Genomic DNA, 22480 nt, shown 5'->3' with positions numbered 1-22480 from the left:
TCAGTTTTGATGTTTTGCAACTAACTTTCATACTTCTATGTCATTTGTGTCTTTGTTCTCTTACTTTTTAATCTGAGTTTAGAAGTACTGCCCGTTTCATTTAAGTGCTCATTTCAGTCTTCCTCCTTTCTTAGTTGCAGAAGAGCTAAATTATAAATGGACCTTAATACTGGTAAATATTGCCCTTGCACTATTCCTTTGAACTTTGCTTTCACTTCTTTTTGTGTCTTTCCAACATCCAAGCTAAACATCGGTGAGACTGAGTTACATCCTTGTCTTACAGCTTTTTGCCCCATCTTGCCATTTTTATAACAGGTACAGTTTTCTTTCTTTATTTTCTCCATATATAAATCACATGGTCTGTTGTGATTGATTATCCATCTGTCTGTACTTAATCTACTTTTCTCCTCAATTATTCAACATAATCAAATACTTCTGTGGCATAACAAATGCTGTTGAATGATCTGCAAATAGATTGCCCATACCATTCCTCCCCATGATGCCAATAAAATCATTTACTATTAAAAACAGTCTTGATCACGCTTTATTTATCAAGGTGACCGATTTCGACCACTACTGTGGTCATCTTCAGACCATTGAGTAGGAACATCTTTCTGTTGGAGAATCACTAGAGTAGTGATTCTCCAACAGAAAGAGGTTCCTACTCAATGGTCTGAAGATGACCACAGTAGTGGTCGAAACTGATCACCTTGATAAATAAATCGTGATCAAGACTGTTTTTAATACTGAATATTTGTAAGACATTGATCACTGCCTCTCCCATAATGTGTTCAAAAGTAATAAATTCATTGCCATTCATCATTAATTTATTCTTCTTGTTACATAGATTCCATCAATTGATAACCAGTGCTTTCCTATCATGTAATATTTATCCAGGCCTTGTCAAACTCAACCATATCCTTCACTAGAGCTTGAGTACCTCACTTCATGCCTTATGATGGAGATCATATTAAAGAGACATAACATCCATTTGCCTCACCAGTTTATTCCATTCATTGATTTTACAAAAGTGCTCTCTTTTCATATGAAATTTGGCAGTGCTTCATGAAAATACACTTACCAGCACAGCAGGTTCTTTGGTATGCTCTGGAAGGAGATTGAGTGGAATTACAATTTATAAAATTTCACTTTACTACAATATAGACATGAATATTGACTGAACTTTGTACAGTCCATTTCCTCAAGAATGTTCTGAGTATTTAGAACTGCCTCTGGATACTAAGGTATCGCATGATACAGACAAATTTTGAAGATCCTTCACTTGATGACTAAGCAACATAATATTCACATTAATGTTCTGCCTAAGGCATTTAATACACTTGTGACCATTCTAAGATGACGCTGTCATCTTGATTGTTGACTGTGAACTGGGCCAAGCATTTCTCTGCTCAGCCATATGTAGACGAGCTGTTGCGGTGGTGAAGAGAAGCTCTAGGAGGCATGACTATGCAGATGTTGCTCATTTGTTGGTTTGGCATGCAGCGACTATTCTCTTCTGTGGTTTCGATGCAAGGTCCCAAACTCGCTTTTGCACCCCGCTCTTTGGTTGACACCTCAACACCTACCTCTAATTCAATTCCTAGCCAATGTTTTTGTGTACAACCAGTTTTTGTATACAACCAGTTTTTGTGTAAAACCAGTTTTTGTGTACAGTAATTCAATTTCTAACCAGTGTTTTTGTGTATAACTATTTCAGTTTTAGGAAGGAAATGACAAGACTTTATTTGTCATAGTAACTCACTCTGTGACCCTTTTTCTTATGCATAATGATACCAGCAAGTGTTACACCATTCACTAGTAATTTGATTGAGTCACAAACAATGGTGGTCCAGTGTAGGCTTGTTCTGTGCACCTACATCATTGGAGTCACGAACAGTGGTGGTCCGTTTTAGGCTTGTTCTGTGCACCTACATCATGCATTCTGTGACAGCCTATGAGTATTTGATAGTGTTCTGAGCATTCTGCTGTGAATGTTGTAGGCAAAGTGATCATAATGAGTTAGTGAGTGAATTTTCATTTCATTTGGTGTCAGTTGTCATTCCTGATGGTGGTGGTAAGTGCCAAATTCTACATAATCAAGCAAGAGACATAATTTGCAGGAAACATGCTGCCTTCAAGTGCAAAACATGAGTATGCACATACCACAACTGTCACTTAGAACTAGCAGTACTGCAATCCCACTGTATATCTTGACCTGCATGAACTGCTATTGTTCATGAACCACACTATAGCTTATAATCACATGAATGTAAATATTCACATTCTTTTTCGTTTCACTTCACTAACCCTCGGTACATTTAAAATAAGCCTGTAACTCTATTAAAATTTCCCCACCACAATGAAACTCATAATATTTTGCATTCTGACTTTTATCACTTGCAGTTAGCCACTACAGTATGTGATTTTTATTTATAATCATAATAAAAAATTAACAAATCAAATCTTGCACCTTAAAGGCAGAAGACAATTATGCTAACAGTTAAAAACCACTGACTCAGAGAGTTCTTTTAGCAGTATAAATGTGGTTCTATCACATATTTTGCCTATAAATACTAAGTTGGTTGCTAATTTCTTAAGTTAGTGACTCTTTTGTAGGTCTTGGTGTGTTCCTGAAAAATATTTCTTTTCATGGAGTTCGTCTGGATCTACTCTTTGGATCTCATCATGATGATGAAATTTATCAGCTGAAGAAGTTGATGGAGGAAGGGTTAAGGACAGGTGTTGTAAAACCTCTGCCCAGGAAAGTATTTTCAAGAAATCAAGCAGAAGATGCCTTCAGGTGAGTTTTGTTATTCTTCACTTAAATTTTGTTCACAGTTTTGTGCTAAAATTGTTTAGTTGAACCATCACTTTGTCACACTCACCATCATCAACATCATTATCATCATCTATAGCCCCTCTCTTCTTCACACATTGCCTTACTCCAACAATCTGTCTATCTCACAGTCTTGCACTAGGCCTATTGCTTCTTGCCTCCTGTGTTGGTATCCTGCCAACTCTCATTTTTTTAACATGCGCATCACATCTTAATCTTGTCTTTTTGTAATGCTGAATCACTGAAATGTATGTATGATTGACTTTGTGACAGTTAATGAAAAAGTAAGTTACCTTAATTTCTTGTTACTAAACACATAACACTAATTCAAGGTGAAGAATGTAATTTTATTTCACAGACATGTGTTAGTATTAGAAAGTCATTAAAATCATTGAAGCAGTTGTCATGTCACGAAAAAGTGCTTGAAATATTGTTGTTGTTGTGGTCTTCAGTCCTGAGACTGGTTTGATGCAGCTCTCCATGCTACTCTATCCTGTGCAAGCTTCTTCATCTCCCAGTACCTACTGCAACCTACATCCTTCTGAATCTGCTTAGTGTATTCATCTCTTGGTCTCCCTCTACGATTTTTACCCTCCATGCTGCCCTTCAATGCTAAATTTGTGATCCCTTCATGCCTCAAAACATGTCCTACCAACCGATCCCTTCTTCTAGTCAAGTTGTGCCACAAACTTCTCTTCTCCCCAATCCTATTCAATACCTCCTCATTAGTTACGTGATCTACTCACCTTATCTTCAGCATTCTTCTGTAGCACCACATTTCGAAAGCTTCTATTCTCTTCTTGTCCAAACTAGTTATCGTCCATGTTTCACTTCCATACATGGCTACACTCCATACAAATACTTTCAGAAACGACTTCCTGATACTTAAATCTATACTCGATGTTAACAAATTTCTCTTCTTCAGAAACGATTTCCTTGCCATTGCCAGTATACATTTTATATCCTCTCTACTTCGACCATCATCAGTTATTTTACTCCCTAAATAGCAAAACTCCTTTACTACTTTAAGTTTCTCATTTCCTAATCTAATTCCCTCAGCATCACCCGATTTAATTTGACTACATTCCATTATCCTCGTTTTGCTTTTGTTGATGTTCATCTTATATCCTCCTTTCAAGACACTGTCCATTCCGTTCAACTGCTCTTCCAAGTCCTTTGCTGTCTCTGACAGAATTACAATGTCATCGGCCAACCTCAAAGTTTTTACTTCTTCTCCATGAATTTTAATACCTACTCCGAATTTTTCTTTTGTTTCCTTTACTGCTTGCTCAATATACAGATTGAATAACATCGGGGAGAGGCTACAACCCTGTCTCACTCCTTTCCCAACCACTGCTTCCCTTTCATGCCCCTCGACTCTTATAACTGCCATCTGATATCTGTACAAATTGTAAATAGCCTTTCGCTCCCTGTATTTTATACCTGCCACCTTCAGAATTTGAAAGAGAGTATTCCAGTTAACATTGTCAAAAGCTTTCTCTAAGTCTACAAATGCTAGAAACGTAGGTTTGCCTTTTCTTAATCTTTCTTCTAAGATAAGTCGTAAGGTTAGTATTGCCTCACGTGTTCCAACATTTCTACGGAATCCAAATTGATCTTCTCCGAGGTCCACTTCTACCAGTTTTTCCATTCGTCTGTAAAGAATCCGCGTTAGTATTTTGCAGCTGTGACTTATTAAATTGATAGTTCGGTAATTTTCACATCTGCCAACACCTGCTTTCTTTGGGATTGGAATTATTATATTATTCTTGAAGTCTGAGGGTATTTCGCCTGTCTCATACATCTTGCTCACCAGATGGTAGAGTTTTGTCATGACTGGCTCTCCCAAGGCCATCAGTAGTTCTAATGGAATGTTGTCTACTCCCGGGGCCTTGTTTCGACTCAGGTCTTTCAGTGCTCTTTCAAACTCTTCACGCAGTATCTTATCTCCCATTTTGTCTTCATCTACATCCTCTTCCTTTTCCATAATATTGTCCTCAAGTACATTGCCCTTGTATAAACCCTCTATATACTCCTTCCACCTTTCTGCCTTTCCTTCTTTGCTTAGAACTGGGTTGCCATCTGAGCTCTTGATATTCATACAAGTGGTTCTCTTCTCTCCAAAGGTCTCTTTAATTTTCCTGTAGGCAGTATCTATCTTACCCCTAGTGAGACAAGCCTCTACATCCTGACATTTGTCCTCTAGCCATCCCTGCGTAGCCATTTTGCACTTCCTGTCGATCTCATTTTTGAGACGTTTGTATTCCTTTTTGCCTGCTTCATTTACTGCATTTTTATATTTTCTCCTTTCATCAATTAAATTCAATATTTCTTCTGTTACCCAAGGATTTCTATTAGCACTTGCCTTTTTACCTGCTGCCTTCACTACTTCATCTCTCGGAGCTACCCATTCTTCTTCTACTGTATTTCTTTCCCCCATTCCTGTCAATTGTTCCATTATGCTCTCCCTAAAACTCTCTACAACCTCTGGTTCTTTCAGTTTATCCAGGTCCCATCTCCTTAGATTCCCACCTTTTTGCAGTTTCTTCAGTTTCAATCTGCAGTTCATAACCAATAGATTGTGGTCAGAATCCACATCTGCCCCTGGAAATGTCTTACAATTTAAACCTGGTTCCTAAATCTCTGTCTTACCAATATATAATCTATCTGATACCTTTTAGTATCTCCAGGATTCTTCCAGGTATACAACCTTCTTTTATGATTCTTGAACCAAGTGTTAATGATTAAGTTATGCTCTGTGCAAAATTCTACAAGGCAGCTTCCTCTTTCATTTCTTCCCCCCAATCCATATTCACCTACTATGTTTCCTTCTCTCCCTTTTCCTACTGACGAATTCCAGTCACCCATGACTATTAAATTTTCGTCTCCCTTCACTACCTGAATAATTTCTTTTATCTCGTCATACATTTCATCTATTTCTTCATCATCTGCAGAGCTAGTTGGCATATAAACTTGTACTACTGTAGTAGGCATGGGCTTTGTGTCTATCTTGGCCACAATAATGCGTTCACTATGCTGTTTGTAGTAGCTAACCCGCACTCCTATTTTTTTATTCATTATTAAACCTACTCCTGGATTACCCCTATTTGATTTTGTATTTATAACCCTGTACTCACCTGACCAAAAGTCTTGTTCCTCCTGCCACCGAACTTCACTAATTCCCACTATATCTAACTTTAACCTATCCATTTCCCTTTTTAAATTTTGTAACCTACCTGCCCGATTAAGGGATCTGACATTCCACGCTCTGATCCGTAGAACGCCAGTTTTCTTTCTCCTGATAACGACGTTCTCTTGAGTAGTCCCCACCCGGAGATCCGAATGGAGGACTATTTTACCTCCGGAATATTTTACCCAAGAGGACGCCATCATCATTTAATCATACAGTAAAGCTGCATGTCCTCGGGAAAAATTACGGCTGCAGTTTCCCCTTGCTTTCAGCCGTTCGCAGTACCAGCACAGCAAGGCCGTTTTGGTTATTGTTACAAGGCCAGATCAGTCAATCATCCAGACTGTTGCCCCTGCAACTACTGAAAAGGCTGCTGCCCCTCTTCAGGAACCACACGTTTGTCTGGCCTCTCAACAGATACCCCTCCGTTGTGGTTGCACCTATGGTACGGCCATCTGTATCGCTGAGGCACGCAAGCCTCCCCACCAACGGCAAGGTCCATGGTTCATATATATTACTGAATAAAAAATATGATATGTCATCTTGCTCGTACTTCTTACTATAATTTCACTTCAGTGTCACTCAGAACTTTTCCCCCTGTAGATAATTTTCCACAGTACCAACTGATAAAATTCTTAAGTGCAGCTAATAAAAGCTTGAAGCAATGATCATTTAATTCAACCTGAAACATTATAAGTACCAGGTCAGTCAAGTTAATAATTCAGTTGTATAATAGGTCATGACATGGACAAGATTCACACTGTAAATATTTAAAAAGTTGGTTACTTAGCTACCCTCATGCTTAATATTTTGCATTACAAGAATAACCATGCCACTTGACATATTTCTGTCACCTGAGTATTTGCAGACTTGCAGTTTCATGGTACAGTGGGTAAATGCCACACTACAAATCTGAAGGTTTGTGGTTCAATCCTAGCTGATTCTCGGGATATATTTAATGAGGCAGAATTATACACAACAGCCAGTAGTGAGGATTCTTCATGGTATGGAGCTTCCATATGCTGCAATCTGGACAAAGAATCAAACATAACGTAGAAATGTTAGTGAGGAATCTCCTTTTACAAAATTTGCATGTGAGTTTTGTTGACAGATGGGAGTTGTCAGAGGATCATGGAAAACAAATTTTTGACCAGAAATATTGCAGACATGTTCAGTTAGCAATATATCATGCGAATTTGCAGGTCAGGAAAATATCAGTCATTCAATGAAAAATTTTTGCTCATTTCTCACAGCTAGGCACTGTATTGCTTAAATATTTGCATGTGGTGTTGTGTGAATAAGTGGTTTATCTTGGGTCCTAAAATCACCCTGATATAGTGATCACTATCTGGACTGCACTCAGTATGTTGGTGTAGATATTGTGTGTTGTGTCCTATGCTGCCCCAGATCATTAATTCTTATGATAGTTGCATACAGTACTGGCTTACTCAGTGTTGTTGCTGTCATTCAGTTGAGTGGTTGTGCTGGGAGCAGCAGCAGTTTCTGTTTATGGACATGTTTTAGTTTAGTTTTTGTTCTCCATTCTTCTGTGAAGAAATGAATGGTATCTGTGTCTTTTGATGTGTTGACTAATATGTACTAATTTATTCTAAGTTTTTGCTTCCATTTTAGTGCATTTCCATTGTATGAGATGACTTTGGAATGTAATAAAAACTAGAAGTAGGATAGCAGCAGTATTTAGATTGCATCCCGTGACTAATTGGGTTAGTGTTATATTCCTTACAGTACAGATGAACATTGATTAAAGTCGGGTAGGGACTGCACCTGGTGTTCATGGATGCAAAAGGAATTGGTTGCTGTCCGTAAACAGCTGTAAGCTGTGTTGATGGCAGTTTACAGGCTTCTGGGTGCTGCCCTGATGTTGCAGCACCTTCAAATTCAGTCATCCTGGCTGGTTGGCACTCACCTGACAATGAGTGGGAAGAAGTGGCTGGGTCACAAATCACTAGGTGGATGGCAAAATTGTATAATGACCACAGAGCTGTCCCCTTTAGCCTTAAAACCTGGTTTGATTTATTTCTGCGGAAAGCACATGTGAGCCAGTGTGGGACAATTTGTTCATTGGAACTGGGCATAATCTTCCTGAAAGATCTGAACCAACGCAAAGGTAGGGGTTTTTGTCACTGGGAGCCCTAACATTAGGCAGGTGTTGGAGCTCCCTAGGGAAATAGTGGACAGGTTGGTAATGGAGGCCTGTCTTTGCTTTCTGGAAGGGGGGTGGAGGTCACACCTGAAATGTGAAGCAGGCTCTAACAGTTTAGTGCACTGGCTGCAACCAACCGCAAACGTGGCTCTTGTCAGCTTTAGTGAAGCCTACCACCTGGGTTCAGAGGCCATCATCAGTTGCTACAGGTGGCTGGCTGCTCTGGTGAAGGCAGCTAGCCCTGCATTTAATGTGGAAGCAGAGATAGCATTTTGCAGCATCATTCCCGGAACTGATTGGAGTGCTCTGGTTTGGAGCCAAGTGGATGGCTTGAACTAGTGAATCAGATGACTCTTTGTCAATCTGAGATGTGAATTTCTTGACTTTTGCTGTTGAGTTGAGAAAGCAGCTACAAGAGTAGCAGGTATTTGCAGCATGCACGTAGCAGTTTTTTAGGGTAGAGAAACCCCTTAACATGTCCAATGAGATACATTTTTGATTTCAGATCAGAGAAATAAAATGTTAATATAATATTAGTTGACTGCAGGAGGAACTATAGGAAGGCTATAGAACTAATGTTGCTTATAAATGGCAATAATATCCACATAGTACTAGGGACAGAAAGCTGGCTGAAACAAAATGTTAATAGTAATGAAATTCTATATTCTGATTGGAATGTCCCTTGCAAAAATAAGGTATGGCTGGTGGTGAAGGTATGTTTATAGGTGTAAATAACACAATAATATCTTTTAAGGTTAGTACAGATTCACAATGAAATAATTTGGCTGAAGGTAAGTTCTAAGGAGGATAAATATGGTCATTGGATGTTTTTCTAGGGCCCTTGCTCAGAAGTAGAAGTAGTGGAGCATCTGAGGAAAAATTTAAAGAAGATTTTGTGTAAATTTTCTAATCATGTTATAGTATTAGGTAGAGATTTCAACCTACTAGCTATAGACTGGGACACTCAAGTGATTTAGCCAGGCAGCAGGGACAAGGACTCATGCAAAATTGTTCTAAATGTCATATCTGGAAATTACCTTGGGCAGCTTATCAGAGAATCAACTCATGAAAATTATGTATTTGCTCTCCTGGGCACCAAAAGGACAAACTTCTTCCAACTCAGGGTAGAACAAGGAATCAGTGATCTAAGGCCATTACAGCATCACTGAATGTTTGTAAATTGCAGGAAAGGTAGAAAGATATTTCTGCTTAGCAAGAGCAACAAACTATGAATTTCAGATTACCTCAGTAGTTAATATGAAAAATTTGTCCCCAGGACCAAAAATGTTGAGCATAAATGCACAAAGTCCATATACAATATGCCTTAGATGGGTACATATGCCGAGCACGGTTATGAGAGGTGGGAAAGACCCCCTATTGCTCAACAGCCATGTTAGAAAGCTGCTACGAAACCAAAGAGTGCTTCACTGCAAATTTAAATGTAGCCAAAGCCTCATATACTAACAAAAACTGAATTAAGCCAAAATTAGTGTAAGGAGAGCCATGCATGAAGCATTCAGCAAATTCAAAAGTAAAATTCTATGTACTGATTTGACAGAAAATCCTGAGAAGTTTTTGTCTTACTTTAAATCAGTAAATGGATCAAAGCCATATGTTCAGACACTCTGTTACAATAATGACATCAAAACAGACGAGGATTTCCACTGTAAACATCACTGAAGTGTGCACATTGTCCAACTATTACACAAAACAACATTAAAATTAAATAGAGTCTGCCTGAAAAATAAATAACTATTCCCCCAAATCAAGGTAAGTACTGCTAAAAAGTAATGAAAAATAATTTTTATGTCCTTGTTTCTACAACTGCAAACCATTAAAGTTTGAAGATAATAATACAACATCTGAAAAGGAATAAGAACTGCTAAACAAAAGACTATGAATAAAAGCAATTACCTTGAATGTTTTTAAATAGATTAAAGAAATATTTAAGGCATAGTTCAATCAGTCAAATCATTATGTGAATGTCTTATATATCAATTATCTTTATATGATAACAAAAGACAAACTATAAACTGAGTTAATAAGTTTAGCTAAAAATACAAAAAAGAAAAAACAGAAAAGATGCACCACAAAGGAATTATGCCACCATTCATGACTGGAATAGGAAAAGGGGAAGTGGCAGTGGTACATGAAGTATCATCACCACACACCAAAAGTTAGCTAGCAGAGTATAGATGTAGACATAGATGCAGACATTGCCATTTCACATTTGTCTGTTTTGCCACCCAATAGTGCAGACTGCCAGGTTACAGTCACTATGGTAGTGTCTAATAGGTGTCTAACCATCAGTGTGGGACATTCAAATTGGAAGTTATCCACAATCAAACAAAACAATTTGCCACTTAGCATGTCAATGACTAATTTCGTGTCTGTACTGTGGGGACATTTTAGGAAAATGTAAACTTACAAAAATTGCATGTGCACTCCAAGTCCAGCCTATAGCATGTGGTATCAAACCACCACAAGTACAGGAAGATTTGGACCCCTTGTAATGCTGCAGCACTGACCCAGCAATGTGGATGAATGTGCAACCCCTAATATGCCCATGTCGAGAAGATGGTACTCTTCCCATTCCACCCTCAGCTGCTGCTAGATCTTGCCTTTTATGTCCACTAATTCCACATGTGGATCACTGTTCTAGTAGTATACTCTGTAGAAATGAAAATTTTATGATGATATAAATCCATTTCACGAAACTTAATAAGTTGACATGTTGTTCTTCAGCTTCAGTGAGGCATATCGTTAGCAGTTTTTACATTTCTACTTTGATGTAGTGTTAGTCATTGAATGAGTTTGGTGCAATACTGATGTTTGTGGTCACACAAGAGATGATGCTGGTGGGCATCCATGTATGCCATTTGATGGAATTACCATGACATTTGGCTGGTACATTTTTCTACACATTCTCTGTTATTCATTTAGCCCGTTCTTTCTGGGGACTGCAGTTTTCATGGAATGTTGGTATTCAGTCATAGGTGAAAGAACATTGAGAATAGTGCACTGAGGAAACTGGAGGAATGGGGCATTTACATATTTATAAAAATATATGTATTGTCATTAAATGTTCTACCATCCACAATGGTTTGAATCTGTATGAAATTAAGGAAGGGAAGGTTAGCTTGAACATGTTCTTTGGATTAATATGTTAATTTTGTACAAATTATTCATAACTTGATGTGTTAACCTGTGTGCATTCCTGTTGTCTTTCTTTGTTAAAGTAGACTAGCTTTGTATTTCTGTATGTTCAGATAAAATTTTCAGCACTGAGTCCCACCACAATAAGAAACAAACACACCGGTATGTATAACTGCTATTTGTTATATTTTTAAAGAGTAAATTAATATATACATTGACACCTTTTTTTCAGGTACATGGCTGGTGCGCACCATATAGGAAAAGTGCTGCTTTGTATCAGGGAAGAAGAAAAACATAATGAGTCCAAGGTGTCACAGCCCTTGAGGGTACAGGCAAAACCTAGAATTAGCTTCAGCCCCAGTGCAGTCTGTATTGTAACAGGTATATAATTATTACAAAAATAAAAACATTCATGTAAATAGTATCTTAAGATTTATGGTAAAATTATCTACAAATTTGCAATACATAGGTGGTCTTGGAGGAGTTGGCCTTCAACTATCAAACTGGCTAGTTTCACGTGGCCTGCAACAGTTGGTCATAACATCTAGAAGAGGGGCCTGCACAGCATATCAGCAGCACTGCGTAGAAAGGTGGAGGAAAAAGGGTGTGACAGTGCATATTGCAGTGGATAATATCTGCACAAGTGATGGAACAAAAAGCATTGTAGCTCAGGCAAATAAAATGGGCACTGTCATAGGTATATTTCATCTGGCTGCAGTAAGTGACACATTTTTTGTCTAAAATGAAAGTACCTACAGCAATACCAGTTTTGTATGATGGAGACAAACGTTAGATGCACCAAAAATGTGACACAAAATGTAGCATGATAGATTGTTACCAGCTATGATGAGCACATTTTTGTACTAAATATACAATTACATTCCGGGTACATAAAATATTACAGAAACATATTGAATTACATCTGTGAAAAGTCATGAATGTACATAACAATAATATTTGGCTGTTTTGAGGAGACTGTCTTGAGGGCAGAGACTGTACTGGTCTAATGTAAATGAAGTAACAATGACTCATTCAAAGCAGAACACATTTTACTGACTATTTTAAGAAAGAGATTAGCACACTGAAGAGCAAAAGTTGCTTTTGACTTTCAGGTTAGTGGTGAGCCATAGTACACTTTTATTCCAATAATTATCTTAATTTCTGTTTTTTCATGTGCCTTTCAGTACCTGCCATTTCACATATTCCTTTAAGTGATGATTGTAAGTTTGCAGCATTAAGGTAGTTCTATGAAATGTTAAGAGAGCTGCTGGATGTTTGTAACTTTCAGTCACTATATGCCAGCACAGTATCTTACCCGTCTTCAGCTTTATAATGGTAAAAGTAAACCCTCTATGCAGAACCCTGCCAGATCAGACATGGTGTACCTGTAGATCACTGGACATGTGTTAATTGAGTGTGTGCACTTCTGCAGGAAGCCTATGGGTTGCTCTAAATACCATCTGTGATAATAGTCACCTTATCATTGTCAAATTGATTATTTTCATGCAGTAGTATCACAGAAAGCTGTCAGTTACACAGCTTACATAGTTTGTCTATGACAAGGTTTCTTGCTATTTCCAGCTGGAACAGATGGTAGTTTCCATTATCGTTAATAGCTTTTGATGTTTTAAGTCAATCACTTTTGATGTAAAAGGTAGAATCATGTTACACTAAAGGCACTGGCAGTCAATGGGTTCAGTGGTATCATACAAAAGTAAGTGAATTGTGAAAATTTCAGCCTCTACTGACAGTATTATAAATGACTGTGCCACATGGTGTAACCCCACTCTCTCCTATTCAACTTAAATAGATGTACAAACTGAAAAATGTCTATGACATATTATGCACTCTTCTAGCAGTTTGAATGCTAATATGAAAGAATTGATGTACATGAGGATGAGCAATGGTTTAAATGAGTTATTATTTGAATGATAATATACTTCTAATTTTCATGGACCTCTATTGAAGAGTAGCTTATTGACTAGGAAATATGATGGGTTTTATCTGTAGAAAGGGCACATGTTGATTCGTCTTGTTAGTCATTAATTTGCATTATTTCCCATCAATAACTTGAAAAATTAGTAAAATATCACAGCAGGAGATCACATTGACAGTAACTTCAAGTTTTTCCACCAAAGATTCTAAAAATTCGCACCATAATACATTTGAAACAAATCACAAGCACTAGTGCAAGGAACAGGGAAGTTTGCACATATTTTCAGAGAACAAAAGGATCCATGAACTACTTGCAAAGATAATGCTAACATAAAACTGATGTCTCTATGTGGAATGCAAATTATGAACTATACTGTGAAACAAATCACATAGAACTAACATCTGGCATGTTTTTGACTAGTATTTATAATCTGTGTTGGCTCACCAGAATATTCTGGAAGCCTCCATTCTCAAGTTAATTATTCCATTAACATCCAGTTTTCTTAATGGAGAACATTTTGATAAAGTTGTATGTTTTTATGTATAAAAAAATTTGAGAGTCAGAACAGCGATAAAAGATGTGTGAAATAACAAACAATTCAAAATTGATATTTCCAGAATGTAACATGTAAAAAATTTTGTTTATATTTTGAAATAGTTTGGCTTGGCATCAAACAAAACCATTTTTAGTGAAGCGAGGTATGTTTCACAGTACAAAGATGGCTGTTTACCTGATGGAAAATACATTACAGTCTGGCATAACTTACATTAACTTTGAAAGTTTTGTAATTACACATGGCATTTATTACTGCTTGAGTGGCTTAAATGAAGGCAATTTACATTATTTACAAATGCTTTTTCATTGTTTGAATGCAAAATTGTTAGGATTGCTTTCTTTCTGGTGTTTCATTTTTGCAGGTTGCAGTTTGTGAAAATGTTCTTGTCACTCATAACCAAATAAGGCAAATAGAAGAACTGAAAATATTCCTGTGTGTTATGCACCTCTGTAAAAATCATGTATTGCTTTTTTTTTAAGCCTGAGAGGGTATCAAAAACTTCACGAGTGAAAATGGTATCAAACAATTCATATTGTCTAATTAGCCTAAATCTGGATTGTTGCAATGGGACAGGACTAGAGATATTTTGTTTTTCTTATTTAGAAGTGGACTACTTCTAGACATTTCATCTGCATCCCCTGTGTTATTTGTTGGTTGTACAGATTTCTTGTAGCTTGGTGCATCTCTTCAACAAGTGAAGGACCAGACACTGGTCAGTTTCTGTAAGTCCATCTTCATACAGATGGTTTTTGGACCTCAGCTGTTCAATATAGAATGTCAAATCAAAATACCTTTCAGCTGTCTAAATTTCCAGTCTTTATGTTATTTGAGCAACCAATTTGGCACTACATTATACAGGGTGATTCAAAAAGAATACCACAACTTTAGGAATTTAAAACTCTGCAACGACAAAAGGCAGAGCTAAGCACTATCTGTCAGCGAATTAAGGGAGCTATAAAGTTTCATTTAGTTGTACATTTGTTCACTTGAGGCGCTGTTGACTAGGCGTCAGCGTCAGTTGATGCTAAGATGGCGACCGCTCAACAGAAAGCTTTTTGTGTTATTGAGTACGGCAGAAGTGAATCTACGACAGTTGTTCAGCGTGCATTTCGAACGAAGTATGGTGTTCAACCTCCTGATAGGTGGTGTATTAAACGTTGGTATAAACAGTTTACAGAGAATGGGTGTTTGTGCAAAGGGAAAAGTTCTGGATGGCCGAGAACAAGTGATGAAAATGTAGCACGCATCCAGCAAGCATTTGTTCGCAGCCCAGGAAAATCGACTCGCAGAGCTAGCAGAGAGCTGCAAATTCCACAATCAACTGTATGGAGAGTCCTACGAAAAAGGTTAGTTATGAAACCTTATTGTCTGAAATTGGTTCAAACACTGTCTGCAGCTGATAAGATTAAAAGAATCGATTTCTGTGATTTTATCCTTGCTCAAATGGAAACAGATGAATCTTTCGTTTCAAAGATTGTGTTTAGTGATGAAGCAACTTTCCACACTAAAGGGAAAGTCAACCTTCACAATGTCTGTATATGGGGCACTGAGAATCCGCGGGAAACAACTCAGTATGAACGTGACTCACCTAAGGTGAACGTTTTCTGTGCCATTTCAGCCAATAAAGTTTTTGTTCCCTTTTTCTTCGAAGGTGCTACTGTAACTGGACTACAGTATCTGGAGATGTTAGAGAATTGGCTGTTCCCTCAACTCGAACAAGAAGCACAACAATTCATATTTCAGCAGGATGGAGCGCCACCACATTGGAACTTATCTGTCTGTAACTACCAAAACGTCAACTACCCGAGGCGATGGATCGGATCGGCCGCCAGGCAGCCCGTGACAGAGCACTTCATCACTGGCCCCCAAGAAGCCCTGATCTTACCCCCTGGGATTTTTTCTTATGGGGGTATGTTAAGGATATGGTGTTTCGGCCACCTCTCCCAGCCACCATTGATGATTTGAAACGAGAAATAACAGCAGCTATCCAAACTGTTACGCCTGATATGCTACAGAGAGTGTGGAACGAGTTGGAGTATCGGGTTGATATTGCTCGAGTGTCTGGAGGGGGCCATATTGAACATCTCTGAACTTGTTTTTGAGTGAAAAAAAACCTTTTTAAATACTCTTTGTAATGATGTATAACAGAAGGTTATATTATGTTTCTTTCATTAAATACACATTTTTAAAGTTGTGGTATTCTTTTTGAATCACCCTGTACCATCTTCAGGCCTCGTGACTGACTTGTAGGAAGATTTCCACTTCTGCTCTACTCAAAATAGGGGCCAGCTTCAGTGACTGGTATCCATGGATTTTTGACACAGCGATCCCTTTGATCATCACTTGCTGACCAGAGTGATGATTGAAGAGATCGCTGTGTCAAAAATTTGCAGATACCAGTGACTGAATGCTAGCCCCTATTTTGACTGCACATAAACACGGCGTAATGTAACACCAAAACTGGCTACTCAAACAAAATAACAACTGGAAATTTTGATGGATGAAAGATATTTTCATTCAACATTCTAGATACTGATCATGTCAGTAGGCTGTTCTTGTGGACATGTAAAAATAAACTGCTGTTCCATACACAAGTGAGTTTTGCTCATGGGCTTTCCTGCTCAGACATAACTCACCCTCCTCATTAGAAGTCCACAACAATTGAAGGCACAGAAACATCATAAAAGAAGATGACAACATTTCTTGATGAGTGAATAAATAGCATTTTATAAAGTTATCATCATACAGAGAAAATTCCACAGGAACTGAACAATACCTATTAAGCATATACAGTTCTCTGGGAATAATGTTATGTAAAAACATTGAAATCTGTTTATTATAGTGTGGCACATTCATTCATTTTATATGGCATTTCATTCTCAGGTACAGCACACACAAACATAGTCTTCATCAAAGAAAGTTTTCTAAGAAACAAGTTTCAAAAAGAGCAGTTGCCAACCCAAGGCTAAAATAATTAAGTATGTTGCCAGTCCTCTACACTTTGCTAATGTAATTAATTTGGGGTAAAGAAAGAGACACTGAATCACACCAAAGGGTACAGCAAAAGAATTTGCACCTTGCAGCAGTGACAGCAGCAACTGCCACCACTTGAAGATGTCGAACTGTTGCAGCAAAGAAATATTGTACAATTTACACAATAAGATCCAGCAACAAACCTGAAGAAAGTATTTACAACAGATCTGTTGGGAAATTCTGAAAACTCGCATTCATCCACCTAACCAACGATTAATCAGAAATCATTCTACAATGAAAAATATAGCTGTCCTGCTTTAGAACATACAATTCTGCTCCTTCAAAAACAAAAACTGTAAAAGAAATACTTATGAGATACGTATTTTATTGTGTGGATGAATAATAAAAGATAAATATATGAGGCAGAATTTCTGGTCAGTATTTATCTTCAGGAATCAATAAAAGATAAAAACATACAAAACTATCCTACCTTTTGGAACTGTTGGTTTCTTCCTAATGGAGCAAAAAAGGATAGCTTTAAAAGCACAGGTACTCAGATCGCAGAATGAGAGGCAACAGCTAAGAGGACAAGGGGAAACCTACATTCTCCTAAGTAACTGACTTTTTCTGTCTTATGTTAGTTGTCAAACTGTGTTGTTGTCCTTCTTCTTCACAGCATTAATCCCATATTGTATGGGATCCACTGTACTCAAGATATGGCAAATTTATTTTATTTAAATTTGTGGTCAGATGTCCTCCCTGCCATCACAGTCAGCAGTTACCTGAAGGTGGGAAGTCAGGTGTGCCAACTGCCTATGAACTGTATAAACTTTCCAGAATGAGATTTTCACTCTGCAGCGGAGTGTGCGCTGATATGAAACTTCCTAGCAGATTAAAACTGTGTGCCCGACCGAGACTCAAACTCGGGACCTTTGCCTTTCGCGGGCAAGTGCTCTACCAACTGAGCTACCGAAGCACGACTCACGCCCGGTACTCACAGCTTTACTTCTGCCAGTACCTCGTCTCCTACCTTCCAAACTTTACAGAAGCTCTCCTGCGAACCTTGCAGAACTAGCACTCCTGAAAGAAAGGATATGGGGAGACATGGCTTAGCCACAGCCTGGGGGAAGTTTCCAGAATGAGATTTTCACTCTGCAGCGGAGTGTGCGCTGATATGAAACTTACTAGCAGATTAAAACTGTGTGCCCGACCGAGACTCGAACTTGGGACCTTTGCCTTTCGCGGGCAAGTGCTCTACCAACTGAGCTACCGAAGCACGACTCACGCCCAGTACTCACAGCTTTACTTCTGCCAGTACCTCGTGGTATCATTTCAGTTTAATTGTGAATCCTACAACCACAACACAAGAGGGAAAAATAATTTCCATGTAGACTTTGTCTTATTGACTAGTGTTCAGAGCAAGGTTCTTTATTCTGATGCCAATGTCTTCAATAAGCTGCCATGGGACACAGCTTGGGTAAAAGTATTGCTGAAGGTCAGAATCCTGAGGGTAACTATAAGAGAAGATGTCTCTGCAAAAGTGCAGGTACTGTCATAGGCAAGTGTGCTGGTATCCTTGTTCTTTATAATACATGTAAATGACATATGACAGCAATCTGCTCTAATATTAGAATTTTTGCAGATTATCTGAGTGTATATTGCAGAATTAAGCAATTACAAGATTGTGAGACTATCTGGGTTGATATGCGATTGTGAACCTATAATCACAAATAGAATGAGCATGAATGTAAGCAAGAACCAGTTGTTCAGTTTCTGCTCCAGGAAATCTAAGACAATATTTAAGAATAAGTTTGGGGACAGAGATAGTCTCAGTGCAAACTAATTTCAAGTATCTAAGAGTGATATTTCATAGCAAACTTCATTAGGGTCTTTGAGGAGGGTAGTTTGCAAGGCAAACAGCATCCTTGTCTCCACGATGAGATTTTCATGGCATGTTCAAAGAAGGTGAAGAAAGGAGCCCATTCTGAGGCCTTGTCTGGAGTATTCTAATACTAAATGGGAACCAAACCAGTCATAGGTGATTTCAGACCTGGAAAATGTAGAAAGGAAAGCAGCAACATCTATCTAGTTTCGAGAAATGCAGTGTGTCATTATCTTAATAAAGGCATTAAAATGAAAGTCAGTGGAGAGCTGGAGAAAAATTCCCAGATTGGACAATGTTTGTAGGGCTGCTTCTGGTTGCAGTGCATAGACTAATATTAAAAAGTAGTAAGACTATTTCCTTGAAAGACTGTGAAGAGATATTCTTTCATAGGTAAAGGAGGAAGGAACTGGAGCAGTTTACCTCAGAAACACAGTGTTTCAGGAAAAGAGTGAAAATGAATGTACCAAGGGACTAAATGAAATTCATGTGTGTGTATAATCATTACAGTTAAAATCTATACTTCCACAGAAGCTTGAAAGCTTGTTGGCAAATTAATATATTATTAATAAAAGATATTCCAGTACTCGTTGACATTATCGGGTGGTTCTTTGTCTCATAATATGTTTAGAAACCCCCGAGACAGCATTTCTGTAATTTGTTCTTTGTTGGATCTTATCTTCTCTAGATCCCACTTCTTCACCATGGTTGCTTTCTTCAGTTTTTTCATTCTTATTTCTATTTCTGCCATAAGTAAGTTGTGATCACTATTAATATCTGCACCTGGTAATGTGTGCACCTTCTTGATTCCATTCCTGTATCTTCCTTCTACCAGTATAAAATCGATTTGGTTTCTGTATCTATCCCCTGGTGATTTCCAAGTGTAGAGCCTCCTCTTGTGTTCTTGAACCATGTGTTTGCCGCTATCAGCTGCCTTTCCCTGCAGAAGTCAATTAGCCATTCACCTCTATCATTTCTCTTTGCAAGACCATAACTGCCTACTATGTTTCCCTCTTTCCCTTTTCCCACAATGGCGTTCCAGTCTCCCATTACTATTTTGCAGCATTTTTTATTTTCGTCCATTATTCTCTCTATTACATTGTACGTTTCCTCTACAATTTGGTCATCATGTCCTGAAGTTGGCATATACACCTGGACAATTAGTAAATCTTTTTGTGCTCTTTTCAGCCTTACACCAATAACCCGGTCATTTGCATAGTCTACATATTCCACACATTTAGCCAATTCCTTTGTTATAATCATTTCTGCTTCATTTATTCCTTTTACTTCTCCTCCTGAGTAGTACAACACATATTCATCTGACTGCAACTCTCCGTGTCCATTCCATCTTACCTCAGCATCTCCTACGAGGTCCATATGATTCTTTTCCATCTCTCTTTTAAGGTTTTCTATTTTTCCTGCTTGTAGCAGAGTTCTAGCATTCCAAGTACCAATTCTCATTTTGATTTTTTTTGCCTCCTTTCAAGTTGTTCACCCCTCCCTGGAGATCTGAATGGGGGACTATTTTACCTCCGGACATTGATTTAACATGAGAGGAAGCCATTTTTGTGCATAAAATGGAGACTGCAACATGTAGGGAAGATAATCTGCAGTGGTATTCCATTGCCTTCCGCAGTTCTGGAGGCCACCCCTAACATGGGATACAGACACCTTTTGCAGCCGCCCGCTCTGACTCAGACACTGCATGAGAATTATAGGTTGGAAAATGAAAGACCCCTAGCCCTCTAAAGCAAATAGCATCAGGGTTGGAAAAGAACAAGGGCTGGCCGAGGGTGGCCAAATAGGAAAGATAAAAGTGAGGAGCCTGGCATAAGTAAGTGGAACCAATGCCAGGACTCAGCTCGGGGCCCCGTGGTCACCAGCCACATAATCACTAGGTGTGACTCTCTCTCTCTCTCTCTCTCTCTCTCTCTCTCTTTTTTTTTTTTTTTTTTTTTTTTTTTTACCACTTGTTTTTGCAACTTGAAAATTATGAGAGAATCAGAGCTATTTCCCCAGAAGATTAGACCATACATCAAGACACACTCAAACAGGGCATGTTGCACCAGCTTCAAGGTATCTTCACTGGCTGTGTCTTTTAATGATCTTAATAGAAAACAGGTTTTATTAAACTTTTGTGACAGTACCTCAATATGTGGTTTCCAGTTTAGAGTGTTATTGATGGTAAGTCCAAGAAATTCAGTGTCCTGCCTCCTTGTAATGTCATCTTTGCCAATAACTATAACTGCATTGAAGGGGGTAAGATTTTGTCTAGTGTGGAAGTTCATACTTACAGTTTTTTGAGTATTTATGAGTAATCTATTTGCTTCAAACCAAGATTGTAATTGACAAGTAGTTTCATTGACTGCATCTTGCAATGTGTCACCCCTACTGGTTATCAGGATATTTGTGTTATTGGCATAAGGAACTGGCATTTGGTATGTGTTCTGGGAGATTATTTATGAACAATATGAAAAGAACAGGGCCAACAACAGAGCCCTGAGGGACGCCATTTGTTGTATGTAGTGTATCTGACCTGCAGTGCCTGGGTGTCTTTGATTTTCTTATTTCTACGTATTGCTTTCTTTCACTGAGGTAGCTATGGAACCAATTGTGGCAGGTAGCTACGGAACCAATTGTGGCCTACACCTCTAATCCCATACTTCTAGAGTTTCATAAGAAGCAGCTGGTGGTCCACCATGTCAAATGCCTTGGATTGATCAAGAAATATACCAACAGCAGGTTGTTTATGGTCAACAAAACTTGAGCAATTTTCTACAAATGCATACAAAGCATATCTGATGGACATATTTTTCCGAAGTCCATATTGGGATGATGTTATTATGTTGTTAGAATTTAAAAATATTTCTAATCTAATTGACGTACACTGTTCAAATATTTTTGAGAAGGCAGATAGTATAGCAATTGGCCTATAGTTTGCTATGTCCGTTTTCTCTCCCTTCTTGTAGAGAAGTATAATTTTAGCAAGTTTCAGTTGGTTTGGAAATGTTCCCTCTAGAAATGGGGTATTTATGATATTTGACAGGGGTCCACTGATGTAATTTGAACATTTGTGAAGTAAGAAGCAGGGTATCGTATCATGCCCTGCAGAATAAATCTTTTGAACTCTTTTTTAAATAATATCTTCGATTTCAGATGGTGTTGTAGGAGATAGGAGAAAGGAGTTCAGAGGAGTATTGTTTTTGAGAAAAGAGTGTACAGCAGGCTGTTCCAGCTCGTCGGCTCCGTTGTGAGCCATGGAGCGCTCCCTGATCCAGGGAGCCGTGTTGCTCGCTGTGACCATTCAAGTGGGCCGGCACGTGGCACGACTGGCTGAGGCAGGTGGCAAGGCAAGCGTTTTGATGTACCAGATGCATCTTACAAGATTGACAACCTCATACTCTTAGCTGCTAGGACGTAGTGAAATGCTACAACAGGAAATACGATGTTCAGGAAATAAATAAGAAACAACTGTTTTACAAGAAATTGCATACTAAATTTATTGGGCCTCTGTGGCTTGACATTTTATTTTCATTACATGATCGGAACTATCAGGCGCCAAAGTGTTCATAGTGTTAATGAAGAGGATGGCAACCATTGATGCATCCTGAAGAAATGATCATTTCTTATGTTTTACTCTTTTCATTGCTGAGAAAAGCTGCTCACAACAATACGTAGATCCAAACATGCACTTGATCTGAGCGGCACTGTTGTGAAGCTTGGGAAATGTTTTTTGCTGTAATGAACAATACCATCATGACAAATCCAATGTTTTGTAGTAGCTCTC

The 22480-nt window shown here is 38.3% G+C and overlaps 1 protein-coding gene across 1 annotated transcript in view; it reads left to right on the top strand.

Annotated features, from left to right (window-relative positions):
* Nucleotides 1-22480, top strand: part of LOC126474653 (fatty acid synthase-like) — a 332546-nt gene that overhangs the window by 246598 nt on the left and 63468 nt on the right. Inside the window, exons 20-22 of the mRNA XM_050102131.1 lie at nucleotides 2617-2800; nucleotides 11579-11727; nucleotides 11816-12063. Coding sequence (XP_049958088.1) covers nucleotides 2617-2800; nucleotides 11579-11727; nucleotides 11816-12063 — 581 coding nt within the window. The remainder of the gene's footprint in view (nucleotides 1-2616; nucleotides 2801-11578; nucleotides 11728-11815; nucleotides 12064-22480) is intronic.

Source organism: Schistocerca serialis, chromosome 4 (assembly GCF_023864345.2).
Source record: "Schistocerca serialis cubense isolate TAMUIC-IGC-003099 chromosome 4, iqSchSeri2.2, whole genome shotgun sequence".
Classification (NCBI taxonomy): Eukaryota; Metazoa; Arthropoda; class Insecta; order Orthoptera; family Acrididae; genus Schistocerca; species Schistocerca serialis.
This window is presented reverse-complemented; position numbering and strand designations above follow the sequence as displayed.